This window comes from Trachemys scripta, chromosome 10, assembly GCF_013100865.1.
Source record: "Trachemys scripta elegans isolate TJP31775 chromosome 10, CAS_Tse_1.0, whole genome shotgun sequence".
Lineage (NCBI taxonomy): Eukaryota > Metazoa > Chordata > Testudines > Emydidae > Trachemys > Trachemys scripta.
In genome coordinates, this window is record NC_048307.1 from 3,969,096 (window position 1) to 3,980,386 (window position 11,291).

General features: G+C 50.0%; 1 protein-coding gene across 1 annotated transcript; it reads left to right on the forward strand.

Moving 5' to 3' along the window:
* Positions 1-3,003: 3,003 nt before the first annotated feature.
* NOXO1 (NADPH oxidase organizer 1) lies at positions 3,004-10,466 on the forward strand. The gene is made up of 8 exons (XM_034784148.1): positions 3,004-3,106; positions 3,567-3,647; positions 3,761-3,836; positions 4,314-4,494; positions 5,575-5,768; positions 6,259-6,372; positions 7,180-7,297; positions 8,304-10,466. Exons 1-8 carry the CDS (start codon positions 3,041-3,043, stop codon positions 9,055-9,057), a joined length of 1,584 nt encoding a protein of 527 aa, XP_034640039.1. The 5' UTR covers positions 3,004-3,040; the 3' UTR covers positions 9,058-10,466.
* Positions 10,467-11,291: the final 825 nt, after the last annotated feature.

Here is an 11,291-nt window from a genome sequence, read left to right on the forward strand (position 1 = left end):
CTTTTCGGCAATCAAACCCCGTCCGGAGGGAATTGCCAAAAAGCCAAACATGTCCGGGAAAAATACCGGCCGGGCACTTCCTCTCCCGCGGCTGCTCTGCTCCTCCCCGGACTCAGACTTCAGCTCTGTTTAAGAGCCAAGCTGCCCAAGCCAGCGCTACCGGCTTCGGGCAGCCCCCGTGCCTCCGGACCCTGTGCCGCCGGAGCAGAGCAGCTGGAGCCAGGGAGGAGAAGTGCCCGGCCAGTGCTGGGGAAGCACCGGCCAGGGGCGCAGGGTCTGGAGGCTGCCCGGCAAACCGTAAAGCCGGTAGCGCTCGGGCAGCCCTTTTCGCGTGGCTGGGAGGGAGGAGGGGGAGTTAGGGCGGGGACTTTGGGGAAGGGGCGGGGAAAGGGCGGAGTTGGGGCGGGGCCAGGGGTGGGAAAGGGGCGGGGCTAGGGCCCGTGGAGTGTCCTCTTTTTTTATTTTTTAAATATGGTAACCCTAAGTGCACCCCCTCCAGTGTTTGGCCTCTTGCCCATTCCTGGCCCCTGGTGGGGTCTCAACATTCTTCCACCATCAGCCCAGGAGCCGGGGACACTACCCTGCGTCCAGCAACCACTCGTCCCCCTGCAGCTCCATCCGACTGAGCTCAGGCCCCCTGCATTTCCTCCTTTGGGAACCTGAGATCAGTGATAGCAACCAGCCGCTGCCAGGAAACCAAGGGTTTTTAGTTGCAATAAAGCATTAGAGAGAGAGGATTTTAAAACAAAACTCAGCTGATGCCCACATTCAGTCTCATCTAATCTGATGCTCCATTGCAAGCTAAGTGCTGGGCGTTCCTTGGAAGTCACAGGAGCAGAGCGGGACCAACTCACATGATCCCAGTGAGCCCAGATCCTCCTGTGAGTCTGAGAAGCAAGTGGCAGGTTTTGGAATGGAAGGGATGGGAATCACAGCCCCAGGGGATTGTGGGAGAGCACTGGCAGACTCTCCAGGCTGCAGTCTGGCAACCCGGACGTGAGCTGCATCTACCCTGTAGCATGCCTGGCTCTGATGCGCATCACAATGGGATCAGGCTCTGACTCACCCGCCTCCAAGGGTCCATGGGCCCAAGTCAAGAGGGGTTATTGGTAATTTCTGTGTGGCGGGAATGGGAGCTGGGGCTCGAACCTGAATCTGCACCAAGGCTGCGCTTAGTGTGCAGTGTAGACATACCCTGTGGGACTCTGGCTGGTTCCTCTGGTGCAAACAGGTTTGGGTGCTCCCCCTTAAGGCTACTTGCTGTGGCATTGTCTCTTAATGACTCTTAAGTATAAGCTGTTAGAAAAGCCTCCTCTCTCTTGCCCTAGCTGGTAGGCTGTGCTAGCCAGATAGACCCTGGGGGTGACATATCCACCCCCATTTCTGCTACAGCCACACCACGCGAGCACTAGGGCCTGTTACAGTATTAATCATCACCAAAGAGCACCCCCAGATTTATCACAGTTTATTATTGTCATGATCTATGAAACCACAGTTCTTCAGGAAGAATTTATTCAACACATTAACTATACACTTCAGACCCAAAGAAAGAGGCAAAACTCGAGTTCCGGCTTTGTCCATCTTGTTTACCAGGGACTACACCCTGGCTGGAGCTCATGCGGAACACAGTCACAGCTAGAGGCTGAGTAATGTTTGGGAAATACCCAACCATTACAAAATGTGTGGTCTGGAAAGGTCGCAGAGCACTTCAGCCATCTCTAAGGTGGAAGAGAGCAGATGTTTAATAGCAAATCTACACAATAGTATAGGATAGGACATGAACAACTGATTCAACTGAAAATGCAAGGGAAACGGACTCTACCACGTTGGAATTTGGCCAGAGCTTTGGGGTGAACATCTCTTTCCTGGTAAAAAGTACCTCAGGGGTCTTTAGTCAGGCCCTCAGTATTACAGCTTATCCCAAAGACAGCACCTTTAGCAGCACAGTGCCCCCTACTGCCTGAGTAGGGCATTGGTTCAACACTGATTCAGGAAAGAACCTCGCCTACTGAATCTTCAGAGCCAGTTCCTGGATTGCCTGGGTTTTCCTTGCAGGCCTCCCCAGCCAAATACTGGCCTAGCTCCGCTCTGGTTAGCTTAGGGATCTGGGGGCCCATCTCGCAGCACAAGATGCCCTGGCTGCAGGCAGCTCCCGTAACTGACCAGGCGTGGAGTCTCAGCTCCCGCATCGTCCCTAGGTCCCGCCTGAGACACTCTGGCATGGGGGTTTGTATCTTGCCTGTGCTCTCACCACACAAGAAAGACAAGGTGGGTGAGGGAATAGCTTTTATTGGACCAGCTTCTGTGAGACGCACGTTCAACTACACAGAGAGCTCTGCAAAAGTTTGTCTCTTTCACCCACGGACCTTGGTCCAGTAATGGATCTGACCTCACCCACTTTGTCTCTCCCACATCCTAGGCCCAACACGGCTACAACAACACTACAAACTATACCCAGACGTGGCGTTAACACTCCCTAGCCCTCTGCGGCTAAGTGCACCTGCTGCGTTAGTGAGCCGAATGTGTGTAACTGGGCATTATGCATCCATTGCAGTGGAAGGCAGTGGCCCTCACAGTGTGAGCAAGCACATTGTGCATTGCTGCCTACCCCCCACGCCCCCCAGCAGCTTTCACTGCCGACGTGTTCCAATTCTACGATTAGTTTGGTCTGTCCCCAAGAATCCCTGTATTTGTCGCCCAGGCACACAAACTCCATCCAACACCCAGGGATGCCTCGCTTTCCGTTGCTCTGCTCGAAAGCAAAGAGCCAGACGATATAAAGGCATTTGTGACTTGGCCTACAGTGCTGTCAGTCGAGAGGCATGTCGAAATTGGCAGATCTTGGAATTTCTGGACCTTGGGAATTTCTGGGTGGAGCAGGAAACAAAAATTGGTTGTTTAGCTTAAATCTGATTGGCTGGAGCAGCCAGGGCCCCTCCCTCCGGCTCCTGAATATTTAGTCTGCAGAAGGCAGGTGCCATAGCAGACTCTGCAGAGCTTGAGCCAGCGTGTAGTGAGGGCAGAATCAGCCATAGGAGAGATGAACTGTTGCCGGTACCCTGTTGATGTGAAAGCTGTTGGCTTGATGCAGTGCAAAAAGCAGAAGGTACTTTGATCTGAGGCTCTTTCCTGTAAATATATATTTACCACTGCAAATTAGGAAACTTGAGAGCTTTTTCTTTTACAACTAGAGGGTCATGCTCGCTCTTCTGCTTGCCAATAGTGGGATCACACAGTTATCAGCTGGGACAGGAAGAATCTAACTTTTTCAGGGCCACATCTTAATAGAAAGGCTGCCTCTTAGCTTCCCTGCCTTTCCATCCGTGATCCTGTACATTCCCTCTAGCTCCTTCAGTGATTCCTTACAGGGAAAAGTAACGCTAGGAAAGGATTTAGCTTTTATTTGTTTATTTTTTAAAATGTGACTTAGCAGCTGGAAGCCAGCGCTCTTGTGTCTGCACAGCTCTCTGCAGACCCCAGCAAGTGCTCGTTGCACCCCCAGTCTGGGACTCTCAAACCTCAGCTAGGGTGATCAAAGCCTATTTTATTCCCTTTTTCTTTTTCAGAAGTACATGATGGCTGTGTCCTGGTCAGACCGAAACAACGTTCTCATCTATAGGACTTTCGAAGAGTTTAAGAAATTCCATGTAAGTTAACAAATCTCTGGCAATGGTGTTATTTTGTTATTGCCATTACTGGCAGGTGGGAATGTCCTTGCTCACGCTCTCTCTCTCCTTTCTTGCTCTCTGGGGTCACTCAGAAAGTACTGAAGAGAAAATTCCCCATAGAAGGTGGTGTACTGAAGAAATCGGACCGGAGCATTCCAAAGTTTAAAGGTAAGGGGATTTAACAAACAGGGGAGAGGGAAGGGAAGACCAACAAAAATTTGGAGGGAAAGCACTGATGCGGAAAGGGGACTAGAAGTCAGTCACTGTGCCAGAGCCTCAGCTGGTGCTGCTTTATACCCATGCAGAATCTGGCCTATTGTTGGTTTAAAAAAGGAACACATTTGGGAATTAACTTTCCAGTTTAAATATTGATCCAAGCCCTTTGCAACATGATACAGTGCAGCCTTCATATACGATCAAGGGCAAATGTAAGGCTTGATACGACATAGCACTAATGCCAAGGCACAAGCCATTGAAAATGGTGAGGAGAGAGACAGCAATATTTACAGTAATTGATCCTGGTGCTATACATGAAGTCTCCTACTGGGATGGGAATTAGAGATGTGCTGGCAGAAGGTACCATGTACAAGGCAGCAGCACATTATAATCACTTGCTAACAGTGTTTTGCTTCTGTCACTTCAAAGATGCAAAACTGATGCAGAGAAAGAGCAGGAATTTGAGCAGGTCAATGGAGAGATTGAAACTGCTAGAGACTTACGCCCAGGAGCTGCTGAAAGCGGATGCTAAAGTCTCCCAGAGCGAAGATGTGATCCAGTTTTTCAAAGCGCAAACCCAAGACCTAGATCCTTCCTTTCCAGAAAACAGGTACTGATGAATTATACTTCCCCGGCTTTTCACATGTCTGTTTCATAAACAGGGGGAAGGGAAATTTCAATACAAAATGTGGAGAAACAATTATGATTTTTTCCCTGGAAAATGTTTTCCATTTTGTGACCCACTCTGAATTAATTAGTAATGCAGGAGGACTGAAGTGACATTGAATGATAAAAACACTGATAAGTTTCCCATAATGCTTCCCCCTGTTCTCCTTGCATCTTGATCCCTTTTTCCATTCGCTCGCTCACTTTTTTCAGGCTGCAGAACTTTGCATTTTCTAGATATTGCTGGTTTCACTCAGACCACTGGTGTATTTGTGCAGCAGAGCAGAAATTGAAAATCAGCCAATATTTTCCTTAATAATAATGTGTCTCAGCAACCCCTGATCTGCTTCCCTGCCTGAGATTCTGTATTAGCAACTGCTTTTTAAATCTAGAGAACTAGCTCATTTGAAAGCATGGTTTTCAACTGGCAAACAGCAAAACAATAATTATGAACATATTAAAAATGAGGCAGTTTTTATTCTAGATCAAAGCACGCTCAGAAACAAAGCAAATTTCAGGGTTTTGATGTCTTGCTTAATGCAAAATGGATGGAGCAAGTTAATTACGCTTTTGCAAAGAGACAGAAAGCAAACAAGGCAGGCTAACAACCTGTGTGCAATACCCTCTGACTCTTGCAATTCAGAAGGGTCATTACAAACCCCTGCGAAGTGGAAATGCAGATACTGCGAGGAATGTGGGCTAGTGGTAAGGGACAGAGTATGGGAACCAGTGCCTTTTGAGGTTTATTTCCAACTCTATGATGGTTTCACTGAGTGAGTTTGAGCACCTCTCTCAAACTCTCTGTACCCCAGTATCCTACCTGCGAACTGGCCATAAGAACTTATGTGAGAGGAGAGCTGTTTGCTGAGTGCTTTTAGATCCTATAGACTTAAATGATCCCTACCCATTGTCCTGATCTTCTGCATAGGGGTGAATTGCACCCAAAGGATGTTCCTGAAATTGATCTGAAATGCAGTCTCTCTCCTGGCTTCAGAACAAACCAGTGTCAAACTTTACTTTCCAGCATTATAATTATGCCCTCAGAAATGAGAGATGGAAAGAAAGACCAGGCCAAGCAGCAGAACCCCTCTGTTACTCAGCCAGTGGTCTCCCAGAACTACAGTTGCCTTGAAGCCTATGAAACTAAAGACACAAAGAACAGGCCCTTCAAAGTTGCCAAGAAGGAAATTGTCGAAGTGTTAATCAAGGACATGACCGGTATGTCTTGTATGGTCGGTTATTTTCTGGTTTTGGATGTGAATTCTAGAGATTTTTAGACTGGTTCGTGGCCTGACAAAAATGTGTGTTTTGCAATACGTGTGCGTCCGTTTTGTAATATGGGGTGTGTGTACTGAATGGTATAACTTACCTTGCTTAGGATTGGAAATATTTTATCAAGAAGAAAAGAACAAGTGAAGAAGGGTTTTCCGGTTGATGGAACAAGGAGTGTAAGTGTCAGGACTCGAGGTTCTATACCTAACCTTGGGAGAGAGCATGAGTTGGGGGCTCCCCCATTTATGAAAACAATGGCACGTGTTAGGCAACTTTAATATGGGGTGGTTGCCACCTCCTCTATAATAATTAACACACGGGCTGCAAAGCTTCAATAATGAACAGCTGAGAAGCACTTTGACACCAGTGGCCAAGTGCAATGTATTGGGTTATTAAAAGTGCTCCTGCAGTACAAGCTCCCTCCTGTTTGCCGCAGGTTGGTGGCTGGTGGAGAACAAGGATCAGCAAATAGCCTGGTTCCCAGCTCCGTATCTGGAGGAGAGAGGAACTGGGGAGGAGAATCTGAATGCCAGAGAACTGGATGAGGAGGGTGAGTCTGTTTATCCCTTGCTGTGGCTCTGAGCTTTCCATCGCTGTGGCTGGCTTAGGGCTGCATGTCACTACATTGACATTTCCCCCCTAAACGTAGGTCCTGCAAAAAACACGCTTCAGCTCAGAATGAAAACCAAACACATCCCAGAGAGGAGGCATGAGCTGGTGGTTAATGCCCAGGCCTGGGACGCGGGAGATCTGGGGTCCAGTGCCCAGCTCTGCCACTGATTTGTTGTGTGACCTCGGGCAAGTCCCTTACAGGGCTGTTGTCAATTTAAAGCTCTCACTTATCTACACACCTTTACCTGTTGCCATTACAAGCGGCCCAGCGATAACAATTTCCCCCAATTTGTTTCCTTTGTGCTTTTGACGACAATTACCCTGTGGGTCAGTTGGTCATTTTCCCGGACACCAAGCTGGTAACAGGACTCGGGGCCAGGGGCAGCACTTGGAACTGCCTTTAACTTCCTGAAGACTGACTAGATTTGGAGTTGACATGGTCCCTTTTAGCCTCCAGGCCTTGGTTCCTCCATCTCCGTAATCCTTACCCACTGCAGAGGGGCTTTGTGAGGCTCGATTCTCTAATGCGTGAAATTCACCCTTGTCCAGAGGGCAAGTTTAAAGTGGTGCCTAGACATTGGTCTGGTCCCTCTACCTGGGGTGAATGACCCCCTATTGCTTGTAAGTTCTGCAGCCCAGATGGCAGGCAGTCCAGAGAGGTGTTCCTACCTCTCTTGTTCCCACACTCCACCCAGAGTTCTCTCTTACCTGCAAAGTAGAAACGACCCCTTCCTCTTTCTTCCAGGGACTCTGTACTACGCCGTGCGGGCCTACAAGTCTCAGAAGGCCGATGAGCTCTCTCTGAATGTCGGGGTAGTTGTGGAGGTGCTAGAGAAATCTGACAATGGCTGGTGGCTGATCTGGTAAGGAGGTTCTCTTCCCCCGTCCCTCTTCTGAGTCAGCGCTCCGTGAGAGAGCCCGTTAGCAGTGGCTCACTCATTCCCAGCCCTGGGGAGGGTATGCAAGGACCTCTCAGCCTTTGGCAGTCACCCAGACTGATTTAGGGAACTCGCTCACCCAGGCAGGGATCTTTCCCCTTCCTTTATGTCCGATACACAGTAACGGGCTGGACTCCCTTGAAGGGGGCGGGGCAGGGGTCCAGGGACTGAAGGACTGCACTTGGGACGTGGCTAGTCCTGTGCTGGGGAGCCTGTCCTGTGCTGCTTGGGAGGAAAGAGCATCTCCTACTGGGAGAATTAAGAATTCTCAATAGAACTTCCAGGGTGAAATCCATCTCTCCCCACACCCCGAGTGACTAGACTGTGTGTGGGGAAGTAATCGGAGACTGGCGTGGAATTCATGCCTATGGGCTGGGATGGCAGCCACCGACCCCTGCACCCAGTACACCACTATCCTAGCTACAGAATCTGCGTGGGCATGGATACTGTTACCCTGGCAGCACCCCGAGGACCCCTCTGTGCTTGTCCGCTGAAAGCTGGCATGGATCCCGCCAGGGCAGCTTGCAGGGCCCTGCCCCCTTGGGATGGATTCACCCCCAAAAGCACACCGTTCTACACGTCCCATGGGTCCCATCTGTCATAGAATCATAGAAGATCAGGGTTGGAAGGGACCTCAGGAGGTCACCTAGTCCAACCCACTGCTCAAAGCAGGACCAACCAGGTCTTCCCTGGCTTTGGTGTCACCAATTCTGAGCTCGCTCCTTGTCTTCCCTTTGCCCGCAATGGCAGCCTCCCCCCCAAGTTCTGTTCCTGTCTCCCAGGTCTGGCATACGTGGCTAGTACCTAGCACCCCCTGGCTGCATTTCCCAGGGATGGGAGTGTCCGTAGGGCATGATCTCCCCGGCATGCTCGGCGCGCGCGTGAAGTTGCCCTTATCCTTAAGTGTTGCTTTCCCCTGCCTTTCTCTCAGGTACAATGAGCGCACTGGCTACATTCCCTCCATGTTCCTCCAGCCGTATAAGAACCCGCACAGCAAGTTCCAGACGATGGTGAACGCTGGCCTCTGCGTCTCCACCCCTAACCTGTTGCAGGCCGCCAGCCCCTCCAGCTGGAGTTCCCTCCCCCAGCGCAAGACGCCGGCAGGGGACGTGCCCCCGACTCGCTCAGCACAGGAGAGGCCCATAAAGAGCAGGGATCCTCTGAGCAGAACGAGATCGAGATCTCTGAGCGGCCCGCGGGCTGGGGCGGAGAGTGCAGCCAGCTCCAGCCTCACGTGTGAGCTAGACAGTCTGTCTGTTAGTTCAGAGAGCGGGAGCGAACACGGCTTCAGCCGGGATCGGAAGGCAGGCTCATCAGGGTCTTTGCCTGGAGTCAAGCAGGCCGTGGCTGGCCTCCTGCAAGCGAGCCTATGTCAAGCCTCGTCCAGTCAAAGCAGCAAAGCTCCTCACCTCACCAGCAAGGATAGGAATGATTCTGGCTTTGAGGAGGAGTCTCCAAGTGACTCAGATTCTTTCCTTCACAGCCCAGACTCTTCCGCCAGCGTCCCCAAGCTGCCGGCACGACCCGCGGTCCAGGAAATCCTCCAGAAATGCAGCACTGTGACCAAGAGAGCCGTGCAAAGGGCTGCCCCCAGGCCAAACCTGCATTCCTCACCTCACCTCCACCCCGGAGGGGAGACGTGTGCGAAGCCGACGGATGCTCTAGCGCACGTGTGCCTCAGATGAGATTCCGTTATCGCCCTGAGCTGCAGGGAGGAGACTGAGGTGGCTGAAATTCCTGACATTATCCTTGCTCGGCCATCTTTTAATAGCCACAGTGGAAAGCGGACGGAGGAAGCTCAGCGCTCGTGATGGTCGTGTGCTGAGAGGATGGACTCGGCCTTTAACTCCTGGTTGGAAGCTGCTCTTGCGTGGTTGCTTGACTGGCTGGTTTGCGTTCATGCACTAGTCTCGCTGTTCACACGGGAAGAACTGGAGGCTGGAATGCCGCAGAATTGTCCCTGCTGGAGATACTGTACCAGATCCGCAACTGGCGTAAATGGGGTCATTCCACTGACTTCAGTAGAGCTGTTTACGCCAGCTGAGGCTTTGGCCCACTAACTGGGTAAGAGGTTAAACTTTAGAGTTCAATTAATCCCAGCCATCGACCTAATGATTGCTTTACCCCATCACTGAGGCCCAGAGGCTAAGTGACTTGGTCAAGGTCACGCAGAAAATCAGAGTAGGAAATCGAACCCTCATCTTGGAAGTGCAAGGCCAGCAACCAAACCACCAGACCAGCCTTCTTCTAAAAGACTTATCCGAAAGTGCAGTGTTAGATCAGTGCAGGCTGGGCTCAGTTTGGTTTACACATTGTAACCACATCTCACACACTTCAGCCCATGTATTCTCTTAGGCGCCACTGCAGCATTAGGCGGTTCAGTCCCCACCCTTGTAAACAATCAGACACTACTGGATGGAACCATCACATTTGATGGCAGGAGAGGGCGTTCTCTAACCCAGACTTCCTTTCGCTTATTTCGGTAGAACCTAGTGAATAAATCATAGGAACCATTTATTCAAACTGTCCGGTCCTCCGCTCTGTCTCCAAACTGCTCGCAGGTCAATTTGGGATGTTGTTGAATCATGAATGAATTCAACATATTGGTCAAACCGTTTCTGTGAATCACGCTGGATCTGCCGATCGGCCATCAGAAATGAAATTTCAAGCCGTTAGGCAGCTGGGCTGGCTGGCTTTATCCTTCCAAGGCAGGTCCGTACGGGCTTGGGCGCATAAATCCCATGGTATCATTTGTTATCTGTGTGGAGGATAGTCATTCTTTGGATCAGGTCTCTGTGTGAATTTTCCCCCTTATGAGTTAGGTGTTGACTGCCAGTGAAAATTCTCTAATATTAACTTAAATTCACCCTTTACACAACCATTCCGACTTGTAAACTCACTCGCGAAGATGCTCATGGAAAAACCTATTTTTAATTCACAGGTGCTTTTTTAAGCTATCCCCTCCGAGCAGTAATTTAATTACCCTTCCATAAATCTGTTATTCTGACTTTCTGAGCCAGGCCTGTGAGATCACTATGAACCAAGCTCTTTTGTTCAGCTTGCAAGGTATTTATCGTTCTGAATTACATGTATTTACGCCTCGGTTTGGATTAAACATATGCTGGAACACCTCTCTCTGTTGCTTAGAACTCTGACACAGTACCCGGTTTAGTTTACGTTTCAAGGGTCTGCTGGTTTTAGGAATTAAATTTTGGCAGCAATCCAAGGTGGTGAGCTTTGAGGGTGATGGGCACAGCCTAGGAACCTGGGGCAGCTCCTCACCTCCTGTGGATTGTCAGAGCTCCCTGGGGCTGCACAGGGAACCAGTCATCTAGGAACAGAATTACAGACGAAAACTACGTGAAAAGAACATTAAGGTTGCAAAGTCAAACACGGAAAAGTTAGGAAATGCCTGAATTCAGTTTGCCCGTGCAAAGAAAGATTTCAACACATGGCCACAACCTTGGGTAACAGCCAGATGTCTGCCCCAGGATGGACTGTGATTTCTTTAATAGTCCTTCCTCCAGAATCTTGCGACTGCTCATTTGGCATCCCTGCAGCATTGCAATTGTCTCATGGCTGCCCTGGGGCAGTTCTCAGTTTGGTTTCTTAGGCTTTACTTCCTTCCAGACTAAAATGGGAGGTACTTGCTGTTTATTTTTCAACCTCTTCGCCTCCTATCCACTCCCCAGGCACTGCCCCTCTTGATTCACTTCCTGCATCTCAGCTGGGGTGACCAGATAGCAAGTGTGAATAATCAGGACAGGGGATGGGGGCATCTATATAAGACACAGCCCTGAATATCGGGACGGTCCCTATAAACTCGGACAGCTCAGCACAAGCACACCCTTTGAGTGTATAGTTTGTGCTGCAGCCGCTCCTTTTGAAGATTAAAGACTGAAATCGCTTATTATGGGAA

Excerpts from the sequence above, each read along its gene's own strand:
- NOXO1 (XM_034784148.1), top strand. The coding sequence starts at position 3,041 with ATGAACTGTTGCCGGTACCCTGTTGATGTGAAAGCTGTTGGCTTGATG. Across the intron at positions 3,107-3,566 it reads TGCAGTGCAAAAAGCAGAAG|AAGTACATGATGGCTGTGTC; the intron begins GTACTTTGATCT and ends TTTCTTTTTCAG. Across the intron at positions 7,298-8,303 it reads AATGGCTGGTGGCTGATCTG|GTACAATGAGCGCACTGGCT; the intron begins GTAAGGAGGTTC and ends CCTTTCTCTCAG.